Raw genomic sequence first — 20,764 nt, forward strand, 5'->3', positions numbered from 1 at the left:
GACACTGGTGATAAAATATTGGCTGCTCCATGAAGCCAGGGTCTTCACAAATCCAGCTCTGTTTGCAAGACTGGCACAAGGAACATTTTTTCCCCTCCCATAGCTTAGACACTCTGGATGTACTAGCAGTTTTTCTAGATGACCCAGCCCTAATGCCTGTTTCCCTAACTCATGAAGCCATAGGGTGGAAATCTGGACAGGAGCAAGGAGCTATTTCAGTCCCCCCAGAGTTGCTGATGTCCGTGCACTATGTTGTTGGTAGGCTAAAGGGCAGGTTGCGGGAGGGAGGTGTGTGACATGCACTGACTGGAGTGTGGATCATCTGCCCCGTATTCTCTCTGTTAGTTGTAATTTGCATCATATTTGTGAGGGCCAGGGGAAAATGTTTGCTGGTGACTGAGAGGGAGATGTGTGGAGGTTTCTGCCAGCTTTGAGCCGCCTGATTACTGGAAATGTTGCCAATATCAGAGATGCCAACATCATGAATGTATGTATTTGAGAACAAATTGTACCTTATTGCTTTTTAGCGGGATAAGTGCTGTTTAACAAATGAATGTTGTTCTTCGAGTGCTTGCTCGTGTTGATTCTATTTTAGGTGTGCACGCACCCACGTGTGCTCCCATCGGAGATTTTTGCCTTAGCGGTATCCATAGGTCGGCAGTGGCGCCCTCTTAGTGCCGTGTTCATGCATCGATATATTAGGCGTCGCCAGCCCTACACCCTCTCAGTTCCTTCTTACTGCCTGTGGTGGTTAGTTGGAGCGCCTTTCCCTCGCCTGATAGGGGTTAGCAGTTCTTCAGTTTTCGAGCCTTAAGGCCTTGTAAATAGTTTGTTTACCGTAGTTAGAAAGTCGTTAGTTAGAGATAGCGTCCCAGCGGGGACTTTGCCCCAGGCGGGGCATGCCTCAGTCTCTGGGTTTTAAGCCCTGCTCTGACTGCAGCAGGCCTATGCCTGTTAGTGACCTCCATAGCAGCTGCCTCAAGTGCTTGGGGGAATTGCCTGGGAAGAATCAAGTGTCGCATCTGTGAGAACTTTTGTCTCAGGACTCAGAAAGAGCGAGACATCCATTTGAGAGCTCTTCTCACGGAGGCTGCTCTCCGCCCAGTGTCTGAGCCTTCCCAGCCAGACTCTGCCCCGAGCACCTCGGCGTCAGTGTGCAGCACACCCCTGGCACTGGGCTGTGCCCGGCACCGCTCCCCGTCGCCGGTGCCTACGAAGTGGTCGAAGAAGAGCGACTCCCTGGCACCGAGCAAGAAGGGCAAAGGACCCAGTTCAGACTGTCAGCCCACACCAGAGCCACATGGGGACACCTGCCCGATTGGGGCCCCGTAGCCCCCCAAGGGATCCGCCACTGACTCCAGGGAGCGGTGGGGGACCCAGACTAGTGGCAGGGCTGACACCTTCCCAGGCTCTCCTGGCACCCAGAGAGCAGAGACCTCTACCAGCACTGCCAGCACCACGTGAGTCCTAGGACATGGCAAAGGCTCTCGGTGAGTGCAAGCCAGCTGCATAGACCCCCTAGAGGGCAGGAGAATGATGCCAGTCTCTGGAGACAAGACAGCGCTCTCGGTTTCCACACCCCAGGTCTCTGTCTTCTGCGGGACGTCCTACATCGCCAGCACCATGCTCACAGTCTCCACCCTCTCGATGCAGGTCACCTAGTACAGGGGTTCTCAAACTGGGGGCTGGGAACCCTTAGGGGTCGCGAGGTTATTACATGGGGGTTGCGAGCTGTCAGCCTCCACCCCAATCCCCACTTTGCCTCCAGCATTTATAATGGTGTTAAATATATTAAAAAGTGTTTTTAATTTATAAGGGGGGGTTGCACTCAGAGGTTTGCTATGTGAAAGGGGTCACCAGTACAAAAGTTTGAGAACCACTGGCCTAGAGGAAGGCACTGGTCACCGTATTGCTGGCACCAATCATCCTCCTGCCAGCTGTCTCCTCAGCGCAGATCCACATCTCCCAGAGAGTGGGAGTGGTCTCCGTTATGGTACTGATCCTCCCGGTCCCGGCACCGATCCTTCTACTAGAGGCAACGGTCTCCTGCGGTGACAGTTAGCCACCAGACGCTAGTTTTGACAGCCCCTCCGTGTTCACCTGAAGGTGATTCCTCTGGTACAGAAAGAAAATTCAGCCCCCTCACTGCAACAGCACCAGAGCGATTGTGCACTTGAGGCTGCGTCGACCACCGTGATGCCGTTGTGGCAGCAAGGCCAATGGCCCTACTGGAGCGTGTTGGGCATACCTGTGATGCCGATGCCTCCATGTGTCCATTCCTCAGCCGCCGCCTTGGAGCAGCAACCAACAGCACCAGTGGCGTAAGGCCACTGGTCGTGGGACGATCTGTCCCTCTGCATAAATGTCAGGGAGCTCAAAGCGGTTCACTTGGCCTGCCAGCTTCCCTGTCCCACATGAAGGGCAAGGTGGTGCATGTCCTGACAGACAATACTGCTGTGATGTATTACATCAACAGGTAGGGCAGAGCTAGGTCGTTGATTCTTTGCAAGAAGCTGTCCGCCGTTGGGACTTCTCTGTACAGCATGTCATTCATCTGGTAGCCATGCATCTACCCGGGCCAGGAATGGGTTATCAGATCACCTCAGCAGGACTTTCTCGTCTCAGCACGAGTGATCGCTCCATCTGGAGGCGCTCAGTGGGATCTTCCGGAGGTGGGGGACTCCCCAGGTGGACCTGTTTGTGTCCTGTCAGAATCGGAAATGCCACGTGTTCTGCTCATTCCGGAGATTGGACAGGAGCCCTCTCTCCAGACGCCTTTCTGCTCCCATGGTCAGGGGCTCTGATGTCCACCTTCCCGCCGGTGCCACTAATTCACGAGGTCCTTATGAAGATTAAACAGGACACAGCAAAGCTGATCCTGATAGCCTTTGCGTGGCCTTGGCAGCACTGGTTCAGCATGCTGCTGGACCTTCTGGCAGCCTCCCCAATGCAGCTTCCTCTCTGGCTGGACCGGCTGTCCCAGAACCAGGTCTTCTGCAACCGAACCTGGCGTCGCTGCACTTGACAGCATGGCTTCTGCATGGCTAAATGTGGAGGAACGGGAATGCTCAGCCCATGTCCAACAGGCCTTGTTGGGTAGCAGAAAGCCCTCCACCAGAGCGACCTGCCTGGCTAAGTGGAAGCGGTTCAAATGCTGGACCTCAGCCTGGGATATCCGTGCTGAGCAGGCTTCGCTGCAGGTAATCCTGGACTATCTCCTGCACCTCAGGCTCCAAGGGCTGTCCTTGTCATCAATGGAAGTCCACTTGGCCGCTATTTCAGCCTTCCACCCTCTGCCCCAGGCAGATTGGTCTTCACTCACAACATGACAGTCCGGTTTTTGAAAGGTCTGGAGAGTCTCTACCCTCATTTCAGGGATCCTGTCCCTCCCTGGGACCACAACCTCATGCTGACGTGGCTCAGGGGTCCGTCCTTCGAGCCTCTCCCTTCTCCTCCTCTCCTGGAAAGTTTCTTTCCTGGTCACAATCACATCTGCCTGTAGGGTGTCTGAGATCAGGGTGTTTACTTCAGAGCTGACCTATATGGTGTTTTACAGGGACAAGGTCCACATCTTCATAGCCTCAGTGGTGTAGGATTTTCTCTGAACTTTCCCCCTGTTTGCACACAGATCCCTGTCAGCACACACACTCATTCTTCATACACAGAACTTATTTGTTCATAAGGACTTCTCTGAACCACCAGACGGTGCATCCAGTCACTCTGCTCCAGCTGTGCTGAAGTCTCTAGTCCCTTCTGGGAAGGGAGCCCAAGCTTCGTCTTTCACTCAGGTTCTCTGCTAAGCTCACTGCTGACTTCACAGGCTGGGCTTTGTGCTGGTAGGGTGACATCACAGTGCAGAACTGAGATGTTGTCTCTGTCATCTCTTTCCATTGTCCCCGATGTGGACAGGAGTGTTACTCCCTTACTTTGGCATGGAAAGTCTTTCGGTAACTAACAGTGCACGGAAGTCTCATTCCGCACTCCCTGTTGTTGGGAGAGTGGAGCAGAAAAAGTGTGAGTTTCCCTCTCTCTTCTGTCATATTAGCTGCACAGTTATTCATCTCTGGTTCCTCATGTGCTTTTCTTTCTCCTGCTTTCTGTCCCTTTGCCATCACTGATTCTAGATTTTGTGGGCTCTGTTTTTGTTTTCCATGTTTTGCTGGCATGTAGGTCGTGTCCCAGCTTCTATCCCATCCCATCCCATCCTGCTGTCTGTCCCAGTAGCCGTTCCTGTGTCTGATCCACCCTGTTGTACGGTCGCTTTCCTTTCTCTCTCATTTCTCTGAGACTGATGTGGTGTCTGCAGGACCCTTCTCCTTAGTTGGTTCCTGTCCAGCAATTGTTGTTAATTTTATGCTGAGGTGCTGCTACTGTCCCTGATGCTCCCTGGGCCTTGTAACTTGTGAAAACCAGGGTGAGGATACTGCGGGAACAGGCTCTGGTGTATCCACATAAAGGGGGGAGGGATAGCTCAGTAGTTTGAACATTGGCCTGCTAAACCCAGGGTTGTGAGTTCAATCCTTGAGGGGGCCATTTAGAGATCTTGGGCAAAAATCTGTCTGGGGATTGGTCCTGCTTTGAGCAGGGGGTTGGACTAGATGACCTCTTGAGGTCCCTTCCAACCCTGATATTCTGTGAATTGATGGAGTATTAAAAAAGCGCATTTGCTCCATTTGATTCCACAGGTATAGGGTTGATGAGATTAGTATATTGATTCAGGAGATTTGAAAGGCTTCCTGCCCAAACCTGACTTCCCCAACAGAAGGTATGGAAATCAGGATTTGTTTCTCTTTCCCCAGTCTCTTGATGAGAAGTCTGGTAGTTTCTGCAACATACATTGCTAGATCAGTGGTTTGCATTCTCCACTCTGTACTCTTGATCCAAATATCCAGGCTCCTCTGCTCCCAGCTTTCCCAATAGCAGGTGCAGATCTTGCTATCCCACAATACATCATGGAATGAAGAGCAGAGAAGTGCAAGGCTGGGCTGAAGGCATGAAAACTGTGGTCATGTCTCCTCTCCTAGCTCCAGAACTCACATGATGACAGTTGAATCTCAGTATTGTTTTAAAAAAAAGTTTCTAGACTTCATGGTTGTAAAGGAAGGCTTTAACATGTGACTTGCATGTCAATGGTGCATTGATTTCTTCCTAAGTGCAGGAAAAAGCCTATTTCAACTGGAGTTTTGTAAACTCCATACTCATTTTCTCCTGCTGAGTTTATTATACAGATCATGACATTTTCTATATATAGAACTATGTCCCAAATCAAAGGCTTAGGATGCAATTCTGGTCTTCTGATAAAAAGAGTTGTGGTCTACACAGGTGTGGATATCAAGGTTCCTTTGTGTAGTAAGGGTTATGACAGCCCAGAAGGGATGATTTTTCTAATAATTGCATAAATAAATTGTAATAACTTGAATTTCCAGTTCAGAATGCTTTCTGGTGTGCCTATAATTCAATAGTGAAATCATTCTTTTATTTAAATTTGGCAATTGATTAGTCAATAGTCTTGAAATAAGTCAATTGTAAAAGTACATGTTCTTTAAATATTACATAAATATCTATCAAAAAGATGTACGTAAATTACTCCTAAATTGTGCCCTCTAGTATGTAGGTCTGGTTGCAGATCATTACAAGTACCAAATATAGATTTAAATAATCATTCATTTGGGATGTTTTCAAAGCACAAATAGGAATCAATGGGAATTGGGCACCTAACTCATTTAGACAGCCCATTCAAAAACACTAGTTTTAACTATTTTTGGTTTCCTCTTATGCCTGTTATACACACAGAATCCGAGTTCTGATGTTTGAGTTTATTTTTAATTTATCCTTTACTAGGTCAATGACGGCATTCAAAGGAGACTGCAAAGTTATTAAATTGTTTGCAAAACACAAAAAGGTAAGCAAGTTCTGCACTAGTTTTGGTGAAATAGCTAACCAATCACATGCCATTGTCTTCGATGTGATACTGTAATGATACTTTTCATGGACATAGCTCCTTTCTTTAGAAGAGGGCTTCCTTTCTGTACCCCAACAGCACAGTTCTGGGCATCCAACCAAGCACTTCCTCTGATTGCACTTCAAACTCTCCTCATGCCCCTGTGGGTTTTTTGTGCAGGATGGGCACCTACATTAAGATCAGAACATCCATCAGTAACCTGCGTGGTACCCAGTCAAACATTCTGTGTCTCAAACCAGCCTCTGATTTTGTGCCTGCTTAAAAACCAAAACCAAAAAGCATGTGCATGTGTTCCCATCCACAAACTCCACCTTCACCCACATTGATGGGCGCAAATCAGGTAGTGAGATGCTCAGCCACCCAGTGCAAATGCCTGTTTGTGTGTACAAATGATAGGAAAGGAAGCAAGGAAATCAGAGACGCTGGGTGAAAATTTGGCCTTCTATATAAATACTGTCAATCAGGTAAATGTCACACACAGTATATTTCATCCTTCTCCAGTCTTGGGCAGATTAGTGTGAATCCAGTTTTGCATTAACTTTCCCCAGGTTGTGTGCTCTCCATTTAGTTCTAGAGGATTGATTTAATTGTTGGGAGGCCAATGCTATTCAGACCTCAGAAAAAGTATTCAGGGTCAGATTTTGAAAAGCACAATCGAGTGAATTTCAGTTATTGACTATCAGAGGGAGTTGGACACCTCACTGCCCTTTGTGCCTTTCCCCCATATGTACCAGTTTTACAATCTGAGAGATGAACAGTGTGTCTCTTGCTGTCTGAATGTACCATGCTTTAGCTTCCACACGCTAACCGTCGGTGTGGACCCCAGTACTATATACTAAAAGTTAACATAAGAACATAAGAAAGGCCGTACCGGGTCAGACCAAAGGTCCATCTAGCCCAGTATCTGTCTACCGACAGTGGCCAATGCCAGGTGCCCCTGAGGGAGTGAACCTAACAGGCAATGATCAAGTGATCTCTCTCCTGCCATCCATCTCCATCCTCTGCCGAAAAGAGGCTAGGGACACCATTCTTACCCATCCTGGCTAATAGCCATTTATGGACTTAGCCACCATGAATTTATCCAGTCCCCTTTTAAACATTGTTATAGTCCTAGCCTTCACAACCTCCTCAGGTAAGGAGTTCCACAAGTTGACTGTGCACTGCGTGAAGAAGAACTTCCTTTTATTTGTTTTAAACCTGCTGCCTATTAATTTCATTTGGTGACCCCTAGTTCTTGTATTATGGGAATAAGTAAATAACTTTTCCTTATCCACTGTCTCAACATCACTCATGATTTTATATACCTCTATCATGTCCGCCCTTAGTCTTCTCTTTTCCAAACTGAAGAGTCCTAGCCTCTTTAATCTTTCCTCATATGGGACCCTCTCTAAACCCCTAATCATTTTAGTTGCTCTTTTCTGAACCTTTTCTAGTGCTAGAATATCTTTTTTGAGGTGAGGAGACCACATCTGTACACAGTATTCGAGATGTGGGCGTACCATGGATTTATATAAGGGCAATAATATATTCTCAGTCTTATTCTCTATCCCCTTTTTAATGATTCCTAACATCCTGTTTGCTTTTTTGAACGCCTCTGCACACTGCGTGGACATCTTCAGAGAACTATCCACGATAACTCCAAGATCTTTTTCCTGACTCGTTGTAGCTAAATTAGCCCCCATCATGTTGTATGTATAGTTGGGGTTATTTTTTCCAATGTGCATTACTTTACATTTATCCACATTAAATTTCATTTGCCATTTTGTTGCCCAATCACTTAGTTTTGTGAGATCTTTTTCAAGTTCTTCACAATCTGCTTTGGTCTTAACTATCTTGAGTAGTTTAGTATCATCTGCAAACTTTGCCACCTCACCGTTTACCCCTTTCTCCAGATCATTTATGAATAAATTGAATAGGATTGGTCCCAGGACTGACCCTTGGGGAACACCACTAGTTACCCCTCTCCATTCTGAGAATTTACCATTTATTCCTACCCTTTGTTCCCTGTCCTTTAACCAGTTCTCAATCCATGAAAGGACCTTTCCTTTTATCCCATGACAGCTTAATTTACATAAGAGCCTTTGGTGAGGGACCTTGTCAAAGGCTTTCTGGAAATCTAAGTACACTATGTCCACCGGATCCCCCTTGTCCACATGTTTGTTGACCCCTTCAAAGAACTCTAATAGATTAGTAAGACATGATTTCCCTTTACAGAAACCATGTTGACTATTGCTCAAGAGTTTATGTTTTTCTATGTGTCTGACAATTTTATTCTTTACTATTGTTTCAACTAATTTGCCCGGTACCGACGTTAGACTTACTGGTCTGTAATTGCCGGGATCACCCCTAGAGCCCTTTTTAAATATTGGCGTTACATTAGCTAACTTCCAGTCATTGGGTACAGAAGCCGATTTAAAGGATAGGTTACAAACCTTAGTTAATAGTTCATAACTTCACATTTGAGTTCTTTCAGAACTCTTGGGTGAATGCCATCGGGTCCCGTGACTTGTTAATGTTGAATTTATCAATTAATTCCAAAACCTCCTCTAGTGACACTTCAATCTGTGACAGTTCCTCAGATTTGTCACCTACAAAAGCCAGCTCAGGTTTGGGAATCTCCCTAACATCCTCAGCCATGAAGACTGAAGCAAAGAATCCATTTAGTTTCTCCGCAATGACTTTATCATCTTTAAGCGCTCCTTTTGTATTTTCATCGTCAAGGGGCCCCACTGGTTGTTTAGCAGGCTTCCTGCTTCTGATGTACTTAAAAAACATTTTGTTATTACCTTTGGAGTTTTTGGCTAGCCGTTCTTCAAACTCCTCTTTGGCTTTTCTTATTACACTCTTGCACTTAAGTTGGCAGTGTTTGTGCTCCTTTCTATTTGCCTCACTAGGATTTGACTTCCACTTTTTAAAGGAAGTCTTTTTATCTCTCACTGCTTCTTTTACATGGTTGTTAAGCCACGGTGGCTCTTTTTTAGTTCTTTTACTGTTTTTCTTAATTTGGGGTATACATTGAAGTTGGGCCTCTATTATGGTGTCTTTAAAAAGGGCCCACGCAACTTGCAGGGATTTCACTTTAGTCACTGTACCTTGTAACTTTTGTCTAACTAACCCCCTCATTTTTGTATAGTTCCCCCTTTTGAAATTAAAGGCCACAGTGTTGGGCAGTTGAGATGTTCTTCCCACCACAGGGATGTTGAATGCTATTGTATTATGGTCACTATTTCCAAGCGGTCCTGCTATAGTTACCTCTTGGACCAGCTCCTGCGCTCCACTCAGGATTAAATCTAGAGTCGCCTCTCCTTGTGGGTTCCGCACCAGCTGCTCCATGAAGCAGTCATTTAAAGTATCGAGAAATTTTATCTCTGCATTTCGTCCTGAAGTGAAATGTTCCCAGTCAATATGGGGATAATTGAAATCCCCCACTATTATTGGGTTCTTAATTTTGATAGCCTCTCTAATTTCCCTTAGCATTTCATCATCACTATTACTGTCCTGGTCAGGTGGTCGATAATAGATCCCTACTGTTATATTTTTACTAGAGCATGAAATTTCTATCCATAGAGACTCTATGGAACCTGTGGATTCGCTTAAGATTTTTACTTAATTTGAATCTACACTTTCTTTAACATATAGTGCCACTCCTCCCCCTGCATGGCCTGTCCTGTCCTTCCGATATATTTTGTACCCCGGAATGATTGTGTCCCATTGATTGCTCTCAGTCCACCAGGTTTCTGTGATGCCTATTATATCTATATCCTCCTTTATCACAAGGCACTCTAGTTCACCCATCTTATTGTTTAGACTTCTGGCATTTGTGTACAAGCACTTAAACAGGGACAAGTTTTTAATTAGCCTGCCTTTTTCTGATGTGCCAGATTCTTTTTTTATGTGACTGTTTATCATCTGATCCGGCCCTTACATTATACTTCTCATTCCTCTGCTCCTGACTATAACCTGGAGATTCTCTATCATCAGACTCTCCCCTAAGAGAAGTCTGTGTCCGATCCACATGCTCCTCTGCAGCAGTCGGCTTTCCCCCATCTCCTAGTTTAAAAACTGCTCTACAACCTTTTTAATGTTTAGTGCCAGCAGTCTGGTTCCACTTTGGTTTAGGTGGAGCCCATCTCTCCTGTATAGGCTCCTCCCATCCCAGAAGTTTCCCCAGTTCCTAATGAATGTGAATCCCTCCTCTCTACACCATCGTCTCATCCACGCATTGAGACTCTGAAGCTCTGCCTGCCTACCTGGCCCTGCGCGTGGAACTGGGAGCATTTCTGAAAATGCCACCATAGAGGTCCTGGATTTCAGTCTCTTCCCTAGCAGCCTAAATTTGGCTTCCAGGACATCTCTCCTACCCTTCCCTATGTCATTGGTACCTACATGTACCACGACCACCGGCTCCTCCCCAGCACTACACATAAGTCTATCTAGATGCCTCGAGAGATCCGCAACCTTCGCACCAGGAAGGCAAGTCACCATACGGTTCTCCCGGTCATCACAGACCCAGCTAGCTACATTTCTAATAATCGAATCTCCCATTACTAACACCTGCCTTTTCCTAGAAACTGGAGTTCCCTCCCCCGGAGAGGCAACCTCAGTGCGAGAGGCAACCCCAGCACCATCTGGAAGGAGGGTCCCAACTTCGGGAAGGTTTCCCTCTGCTCCCATCGACTGCTCTACTTCCCTGGGCCCTTCTTCCTCCTCAACAGCACAGGAGCTGTCTAAGTGGAGGTGGGACAATTCTACAGTGTCCCGGAACGCCTCATCAACATACCTCTCTGCCTCTCTCAGCTCCTCCAGTTCCGCCACCCTGGCCTCCAAAGCCCGTACATGGTCTCTGAGGGTCCTTAATGTGCTTATGGGACTCTTAATGCATGGTAGCAGGGCCCACTGGGACAGTTACGTGCAGCAGGCTAGAATACTGTAGATTATACCCCAGCTTGCTGTGCACTACTTCTCCATATGGACCTGACTTTAGATGGTGTTTTAAGAGGAGTTATTGTGCTACTTGGAATTTACCTCCAATGTGGAATAAAATGTTCTTTAAGAGGGAATCCTAAACACTTGTGGGTTTTCTGATGCAACATCTTCTCATTCTGTCCTTGAATTAGATAAAAGAACAGATGAACATGCTGGAGAATGGTGTCATCCACCTGGGTGTAGGAACACCTGGAAGAATAAAAGCTCTAGTAAAACAAGGTAGGAAAGGAGGCTGGAATGGGCTCTGGTAATGGACATGTTGCACATGGCAGAATAAGTGAAACTTCAATAGAGTTTGAAGGTTCTGGACTAACCTGAGTCAGTGAATTTGGCGATCTACTCTCAAATGCAGGTCAAGAATATAAAGTTAAAAATCCAGGAAGCTGAACACAGTGGCTTAGACAAAAGGACAATGCACAATTCTGAGTTCAATTTAAGCTTTTATTGAAAAACCCTCCCAAAAAATCTGGATTTGCTTGGTCTTTCAGTTTATTATTCACAATCTCCTGCCAGGCATGAAGTTCTTGAACAGGAAGTTAGTTTATCTGTTTAACCCTCCTTCTCCTTCCCAAATCTAAGTTTTTTTCCTGCCATATATTTTGCTTCCTAAATAGATATTTGCAATAAAAACAAAATGTAGCATAGATATCACAGGATACTAACCATAGTCCTGTCATGGTTAGTTCCTTCTTCAGGTCATTTGGCCAAGCTATACCCTGCTCAAGGGTGGGAGCTGGCTCTGGCATGGGACTTCACTGTTTCTTCCTCCAGGAAGCACAGGAACAGTGAGATGTTTCATTGTTGCTGTCTTTTACAACAGTGTTAAGATATCCCAATTCAACAGCACGTCATAGAGCTGATGTTGCTGCATCAGCCCAAAGATATGTCAAGAGGAGAGACAGTGGGCTAGGACCAGAAGCTGACCATGTGTTCTTCATGTCTAGAGCTGTTTGACAGTTCAGTGCTGCCACGGGAGGTTACTGAGAAAAAAGCTAGCAAGAAAAATTGTGGACATCACCCACTAGATATGGAAGAGTTAGCAGGGCTGGCAGAAGGTCATTTCCCAAAGAACCATCTGCCTCCTTGTTTCCTTCCATTCAGATGGAAGATGACCAAAGCCCTTCGCAGTGCTGCTGGTCTAAAGCTTATTTAGGGCCTGATTGTGCAAGTTTCTGAGCATCCTCAATTCCCACTGATAGGCTCTTGTTGGCTCAAGTCCTTATAATTTACCAGTTCGTCGTCAGCCATGGAAACTCAGCTCCTGTGGTTTCATGAAGAGGAAGTCTGGGGAATTCTTTGCAGGCAGGATATTGGCTCTTGACAAGCCTGGCAACAGCAGTTGCTCTGCTTTTGTGTTTATCTTCTTGAAAAGGCATGGGATTATGTGGTAAGGACGTTTACAGTGTCATTGCGTTAGTTTTCCAACCAGCAAATGTAGTGCTTAATGTTTAATGCCCTGGGAACAGACTGCAAAGGATGCAAAAGTCAAAAATCATTTTGATAAGCACATGTCATTTTACCTTTTTTATAGTAAGACTTGCACTGTCTTTTCAGATGGCCTTAGCTTGAACTCCTTGAAGTATCTGGTTTTGGATTGGAACTGGAGAGATCAGAAGTTAAGGAGAATGATTGATATCCCTGAGGTACAGTATGGTCACCTTTTTAAACAATGACGTAATTATATGAACCTTTCTGTCTAGACGTAGTTAACACTTGAAATGCTGGGAAGTCAGGATTTTCTTCTGTGAGACTGACTTCTGGTATCAGTACTCAAGGAACAGAAAGGAATTAGCATTTTACCTATAATTCTGCACACTGGGTTCTCCAACTCCGAACTAAGGCACTTCACTTCATCTCTCATCTCATGAGCTGCAGCAAACAGTACCAATGTGTTCCAGCGCCCTCTACCAATTTTTCCTGCTCAGATGTCTGTGAGCTAGTAGTTCTGCCCCTCCCAGAGACTCTCAGCAACCAGCTCCTGGGAGGAAAATTTTCCTCAGAAATTGAAGAAAAGGAAATAAGATTCAGCAGCTTTTGAGGACACATTTACTGACTCCGAGATGGAAGGAGCACATTGGCCTGTTGAATCACACTACAGCCTTGTCTAGAACAATATGACACCATAGAACAGCACATCTCATGGGTCTGTAAGCCACTGGTAGAGCCTTCTCATGCTGACAATTCCATGTGCTTTTCAGTGGCATGTTGCAGCACTCGCATTGTTAGGTGTGCAGCGTTGTGCTGTGGTATTGTGCTATTTGATATGTAGTAGGCTATATAGATAACCAGTATTCAGCCCAGAGAGAGAACTGACCACAAGTCTCTCCAATCAGTATGAAAAGGCTACCTCTCTCCCGTGCATGCATAGGTAACGTCTAAACGGTCAGTGTCTGGAGCCTCCAGAGGACAATCCCTTTCACAGGCAGCACAGACCTCTTTCACAAGGAAGAAAATTGTCACCCACCTTGCTCTGTATTTCAACATGTTTTTGAGTGTGTTGTATCACACACCATCACGTGCGCAAGGTTGTATTTCTCATGCTCCAGGATGAACGACAGTGTCTGCTAAAATACCTTGAAGAAATCAAGTTGCAAAAAGAGCAGCTTCACTTAATGAAGCGAAGAGGCTCCCCCTTGTGGTCAATCATCAATAGACATCTCAAGGTGTGAGTTTGATAGGGTACTTGGATTAAAACGGATGTGTCAGCCATTTGGACACTGATGAACGGACCACAGAAATATTAGCAAAGGACACTGGCACAAAGCTCTACTATTACGAAAAGTGCTCTGGGCTCATGTGGAGTACAGATGGACCAGGGTTTCTGTGAGTCAGCCACAGGCAGCAAACTGCAGCCTCTGGCTGATCTACCTAGATTTGAACCTGTGCTATTGCAAACCTGAGACTGAGGCCTCCTAGCCATTCCTTACAGCTTAACTAAACATTTGTTCTGCAGGGATGCTGCCTGGATAACAAAATTTTGACTCGAACTGTATTTAACTAGAAAAAAATAATGTACCATTAAGAATACAAAATTAAAAGCCTAGGAATTGTGCAAGTTAAGGATGAATGTGTAACACCAACTTTGCCCTTTTGTGCATCTTCTGCATTATGGAACAGCCTTCAATCACATGCTGTGTATCTGATAAAACAACATACGGGATTTTCCCCCAACAATCTTGAATACGTGTGTGAAGCATCTTGTAGTACAATACTTTGTACTACTTCATATGCCAGAAAGAGTTCAGGAAAATCATTTATATGAAAGGTATGTACTAAACTGCACTCAACATATTACAGATAAAATGTCATAACAGGGCAATCGTGAATCCCAACAGGTCCTGGCAAAGGCAAGACTTTACATTTGAAGTCAAATCTCATTGAGCCAGGCACCTTGTTCTCCTACTTGTGTGTAAAATGCCAAGAACACTATAAATAGTAATAAATAATAACATGATAGCGCCAGATTTTCAGAAATGGCTTCCAGTTTGTGGACCTGCCAAAATCACACAACTAATTGATATCCACAGTTAAGGGAAGGTGGGAGTGATGATAGTGTGTAACTGCTAGCAACTCAATTAGCAGACTCAGTCAAATGATGTACTAATTCTTTTGTATCCATAATTAATCATGTATGCAAAATTGCACCAATACAGTTGGGGACCAGGCAGAGGCACTTTTACAAGATGACCCTGATTTCTTCAATAACTTCTGTTTGCAGAATAACTCTTGGTCCTGTAGAATTAACAGGATTCATTATTACTGCATCTTACTGTAAATATGGCAGTACTATTTGTTTAAATACATGGAAGCCAAGGAGCACTGGAAACACAAGCATATTTTTATATTAGCGTACGGAAAAACTCATAGCCTGATTTTTCGGAGGTGTGAAGCGCCCACAGCTTCCTCTAAATGCACACTTACCTCATTTCCAGGTGGGAGTGGAGAAGGCAGCAGAGAGGACAGAGGTTGTGGGCTAAGAACAACGCAGAGAGCAGCCCTTCTTGGACACGTTGGTGTGCAGGGTTAATTTTTTACCTGGTGGAGTTCTAATAAACTCACAAGTTTAAAAACAAAAACCAAAGCCCTCCCATGCCTTGTTTCTAGACCCCACCACATCTGGAGAGAACAGGGACATCCTGATGCCAGGCTCTTGCAGTGTCACAGGCAGAGTTATGTATTCTTCCACATTTCCTAACTTAACGCTGGGCAGATGTGTAACCCTAACATCACATTAGGGAAAGTTGTTGTATGTTCATGTCCCTGTTTGCCCCTCCCTGCACCCTAAATAGGAGAGAGAGAAAAGGAGACATTCAGAATAATCAGGCTAGAGGAGCTTCCAAGGCTCTCTCCTGAAGAACTTCTAAACTCTGCCAAAGCATAACGAGCCCAGTACAGTCTGGCTTCACAGTCTAAACTGCCTATAGACAAAGTTTTCTCACCAGAACTTACTACGTAGATATTGGCTGCAATACAAAGTACTAGCCTAGCTCCCAAGGTTGACAAAAGTCCCCAATGTGCAAGCATCCCACTGAGCTTTTCAGACCCTTTTGTAACCCCATTACGCTTGTTCTTTTTGTAAACAGTATAGAGGCTGAGCCTTCAGGTAGTCTGAAAATATCATAAGAACATAACATAAGAACATAAGAATGGCCGTACCGGGTCAGACCAAAGGTCCATCTAGCCCAGTATCTGTCTACCGACAGTGGCCAATGCCAGGTGCCCCAGAGGGAGTGAACCTAACAGGCAATGATCAAGTGATCTCTCGCCTGCCATCCATCTCCATCCTCTGATGAACAGAGGCTAGGGACACCATTCTTTACCCATCCTGGCTAATAGCCATTTATGGACTTTACCACCATGAATTTATCCAGTTCTCTTTTAAACACTGTTATAGTCCTAGCCTTCACAACCTCCTCAGGTAAGGAGTTCCACAAGTTGACTGTGCTGCATGAAGAACTTCCTTTTATTTGTTTTAAACATGCTGCCTATTAAATTCATTTGGTGACCCCTAGTTCTTGTATTATGGGAATAAGTAAATAACTTTTCCTTATCCACTTTCTCAACATCACTCATGATTTTATATACCTCTATCATATCCCCCCTTAGTCTCCTCTTTTCCAAGCTGAAGAGACCTAGCCTCTTTAATCTTTCCTCATATGGGACCCTCTCCAAACCCCTAATCATTTTAGTTGCCCTTTTCTGAACCTTTTCTAGTGCTAGAATATCTTTTTTGAGGTGAGGAGACCACATCTGTACACAGTATTCCAGATGTGGGCGTACCATGGATTTATATAAGGGCAATAATATATTCTCAGTCTTATTCTCTATCCCCTTTTTAATGATTCCTAACATCCTGTTTGCTTTTTTGAACGCCTCTGCACACTGCATGGACATCTTCAGAGAACTATCCACGATGACTCCAAGATCTTTTTCCTGACTCGTTGTAGCTAAATTAGCCCCCATGATATTGTATGTATAGTTGGGGTTATTTTTTCCAATGTGCATTACTTTACATTTATCCACATTAAATTTCATTTGCCATTTTGTTGCCCAATCACTTAGTTTTGTGAGATCTTTTTGAAGTTCTTCACAATCTGCTTTGGTCTTAACTATCTTGAGTAGTTTAGTGTCATCTGCAAACTTTGCCACCTCACTGTTTACCCCTTTCTCCAGATCATTTATGAATAAATTGAATCGGATTGGTTCTAGGACTGACCCTTCTGAGAATTTACCATTAATTCCTACCCTTTGTTCCCTGTCGTTTAACCAGTTCTCAATCCATGAAAGGACCTTCCCTTTTATCCCATGACAGCTTAATTTACGTAAGAGCCTTTGGTGAGGGACCTTGTCAAAGGCTTTCTGGAAATCTAAGTACACTTTGTCCACTGGATCCTCCTTGTCCACGTTTGTTGACCCCTTCAAAGAACTCTAATAGATTAGTAAGACACGATTTCCCTTTACAGAAACCATGTTGACTGTTGCTCAACAGTTTATGTTTTTCTATGTGTCTGACAAGTTTATTCTTAACTATTGTTTTGACTAATTTGCCCGGTACCGACGTTAGACTTACCGGTCTGTAATTGCCGGGATCACCTCTAGAACCCTTTTTAAATATTGGCGTTACATTAGCTAACTTCCAGTCATTGGGTACAGAAGCCGATTTAAAGGACAGGTTACAAACCTTAGTTAATAGTTCCGCAACTTCACATTTGAGTTCTTTCAGAACTCTTGGGTGAATGCCATCGGGTCCCGGTGACTTGTTAATGTTGAGTTTATCAATTAATTCCAAAACCTCCTCTAGTGACACTTCAATCTGTGACAGTTCCTCAGATTTGTCACCTACAAAAGCCGGCTCAGGTTTGGTAATCTCCCTAACATCCTCAGCCGTGAAGACTGAAGCAAAGAATTCATTTAGTTTCTCCGCAATGACTTTATCGTCTTTAAGCTCTCCTTTTGTATTTCGATCGTCAAGGGGCCCCACTGGTTGTTTAGCAGGCTTCCTACTTCTGATGTACTTAAAAAACATTTTGTTATTACCTTTTGAGTTTTTGGCTAGCCACCCTTCAAACTCCTCTTTGGCTTTTCTTATTACACTCTTGCACTTAATTTGGCAGTGTTTATGCTCCTTTCTATTTGCCTCACTAGTATTTGACTTCCACTTTTTAAAGGAAGTCTTTTTATCTCTGACTGCTTCTTTTACATGGTTGTTAAGCCACAGTGGCTCTTTTTTAGTTCTTTTACTGTGTTTCTTATTTTGGGGTATACATTGAAGTTGGGCCTCTATTATGGTGTCTTTAAAAAGCGCCCATGCAGCTTGCAGGGATTTCACTGTACCTTTTAACTTTTGTATAACTAACCCCCTCATTTTTGTGTAGTTCCCCCTTTTGAAATTAAATGCCACAGTGTTGGGCTGTTGAGGTGTTCTTCCCTCCACAGGGATGTTAAATGTTATTATATGATGGTCACTATTTGCAAGCAGTCCTGCTATAGTAACCTCTTGGACCAGATCCTGTGCTCCACTCAGGATTAAATCTAGAGTTGCCTCTCCCTTTGAGGGTTCCCATACCAGCTGCTCCATGAAGCAGTCATTTAAAGTATCGAGAAATTTTATCTCTGCATTTCGTCCTGAAGTGAAATGTTCCCAGTCAATATAGGGATAATTGAAATCCCCCACTATTATTGGGTTCTTAATTTTGATAGCCTCTCTAATCTCCCTTAGCATTTCATCGTCACTATCACTGTCCTGGTCAGGTGGTCGATAATAGATCCCTAAAGTTATATTTTTATTAGAGCTTGAAATTTCTATCCATAGAGATTCTATGGAACATGTGGATTCACTTAAGATTTTTACTTCATTTGAATCTACATTTGCTTTCACATATAGTGCCACTCCTCCCCCCGCACAACCTGTTCTGTCCTTTTGATATATTCTGTACCCCGGAATGATTGTGTCCCATTGATTGTCCCCACTCCACCAGGTTTCTGTGATGTCTATTATATCAATATCCTCCTTTAACACGAGGCACTCTAGTTTACCCATCTTATTATTTAGACTTCTGGCATTTGTGTACAAGAACTTTAAAAATGTGTCCCTGTTTATTTGTCTGCCCTTTTCTGATGTGCCAGATTCTATTTTATGTGACTGTTTCTCATCTGATCCGGCCCTTACATTATCCTCTTCCGTCCTCTGCTCCTGACTATAACCTGGAGATTCTCTATCATCAGACTCTCCCCTAAGAGAAGTCTGTGTCCGATCCACATGCTCCTCTGCAGCAGTCGGCTTTCCCCCATCTCCTAGTTTAAAAATTGCTCTACAACCTTTTTAATGTTTAGTGCCAGCAGTCTGGTTCCACTTTGGTTTAGGTGGAGCCCATCTCTCCTGTATAGGCTCCCCCATCCCAAAAGTTTCCCCAGTTCCTAATGAACGTAAACCCCTCCTCTCTACACCATCGTCTCATCCACGCATTGAGACTCTGAAGCTCTGCCTGCCTATCTGGCCCTACGCGTGGAACTGGGAGCATTTCTGAGAGTGCCACCATAGAGGTCCTGGATTTCAGTCTCTTCCCTAGCAGCCTAAATTTGGGTTCCAGGACATCTCTCCTACCCTTCCCTATGTCATTGGTACCTACATGTATCACGACCTCTGGCTCCTCCCCAGCACTACACATAAGTCTGTCTAGATGCCTCGAGAGATCCGCAACCTTCGCACCAGGCAGGCAAGTCACCATACGGTTCTCCCAGTCATCACAGACCCAGCTATCTAAATTTCTAATGATCGAATCTCCCATTACTAACACCTGCCTTTTCCTAGAAACTGGAGTTCCCTCCCCCGGGGAGGTAACCTCAGTGCGAGAGGCAACCCCAGCACCATCTGGAAGGAGGGTCCCAACTATGGGAAGGTTTCCCTCTGCTCCCATTGACTGCTCTGCTTCCCTGGGCCTTTCTTCCTCCTCAACAGCGCAGGGGCTGTCTGACCGGAGGTGGGACAATTCTACAGTGTCCCGGAAAGCCTCATCAACATGCCTCTCTTAGCTCCTCCAGTTCTGCCACCCTGGCCTCCAAAGTCCGTACATGGTCTCTGAGGGCCAGGAGCTCCTTTCACCGACTGCACACATACGCCACCCGCCCACAGGGCAGGTAATCATACATGCTGCACTCAGCGCAATAAACTGGATAGCCCCCACTCTGCTGCTGGGCTTCTGCCTGCATCGTCTCCTAGTTAATGAAAGGGTGGTTTAAAGAAAGAGGTTTTGGATGTAGTTTGGTTTATAGGTTTTAAGGGGACTACAGGGGCAAAGATAGGACCGACAAGGGACCCCCGCTCCCTTCCCACTCCCCTGCTAAACTCCCTTGCGAAATTCCCTGTTAGCAGCACCTGTTCGCAAAAAAAACCAACCAAACACTTCAGCTTGTGAAGTTCAGCTAGTCAAGTTGCGTGAGCAAAAAAGCTTTTAAAATGTACTTCAATTGGAGAGATTATTCCCCCCCCCTTTATATAACTCAAAAAGGGCAGAACAGAAATTTGCCAGGCTTTTCCCACAACCTTCATCTCTTCATCTCTGGGCTGAGCTGAAGCCTGGAAACATTCAGCCCAAAAGGTGAACTCTGTAAGGTAGTCAGAGCTGACAATGGCGTTATAATGAAAGCCCTGGTGTAACCATAACTGCAGTGGAGCTCCTGGCCTTGCTATGCAAGTCTGATGGTCTTAAAAGTAGATAAGCTAAGAGACATTCATCTAAATAGGTAGTTTCTAGAGTTTATTATGTTTCTTTTGTAAAACTTGTGTTTGTGTGTGAGGGTCTCTCCTTTACTCCGCCTCTAATAAAACTCGTGTAGCTAAGCAGAATAACAGTGTGTGTGCAGAGCACTTTCAGTAATCTTCCTACTTCATGTCTTGTTTAATTTTTGTTTCCTCCAGATAAGAAGAGAAGCAATTGACCTTCTGGAAATGGGAATTATAAAGCTGTGCAGAGAGAATTCTGTGAAGCTGGGACTCTTTTAATGGTGTAACTAACACGGATGCAATTTACAGCTGTATTTCACTTCTCATTGTCTGTAGTAGGCAACTGTTCAGTGGCTGACTGGATTCAGTTCTTCCGTTTCTGAGATGCTTAGCAGAAATGCATATTACAATGTTTGTCAGCTTCTGGCCCTCTTATAATAAAGCAAAAGTTTGCATGTAGATTCTGTACCAGAGATTGTTATTGCCTGAACAGTATGATACTGAAATTAGATGTATGTTGCATGTAAAACAGTAGGTGTGGGTTCTCTACTACCCTTAGGACACTGAGGATGAGTGCACTTGTCCTGAGTGAA

General features: G+C 44.7%; 1 protein-coding gene across 6 annotated transcripts in view; it reads left to right on the forward strand.

Moving 5' to 3' along the window:
- Nucleotides 1-20,630, forward strand: part of CMSS1 (cms1 ribosomal small subunit homolog) — a 385,325-nt gene extending 364,695 nt beyond the window's left edge. For all 6 annotated transcript variants that reach the window (XM_039537809.1, XM_039537823.1, XM_039537815.1 and 3 more), the window contains 4 exons: nucleotides 5,842-5,902; nucleotides 11,080-11,167; nucleotides 12,503-12,591; nucleotides 20,367-20,630. In XM_039537809.1, the coding sequence (XP_039393743.1) occupies nucleotides 5,842-5,902; nucleotides 11,080-11,167; nucleotides 12,503-12,591; nucleotides 20,367-20,450 (322 nt within the window). In that variant the 3' untranslated portion in view covers nucleotides 20,451-20,630. The remainder of the gene's footprint in view (nucleotides 1-5,841; nucleotides 5,903-11,079; nucleotides 11,168-12,502; nucleotides 12,592-20,366) is intronic.
- The last annotated feature ends 134 nt before the right edge of the window (nucleotides 20,631-20,764 follow it).

This window comes from Mauremys reevesii, linkage group 1, assembly GCF_016161935.1.
Source record: "Mauremys reevesii isolate NIE-2019 linkage group 1, ASM1616193v1, whole genome shotgun sequence".
Taxonomy (NCBI): Eukaryota; Metazoa; Chordata; order Testudines; family Geoemydidae; genus Mauremys; species Mauremys reevesii.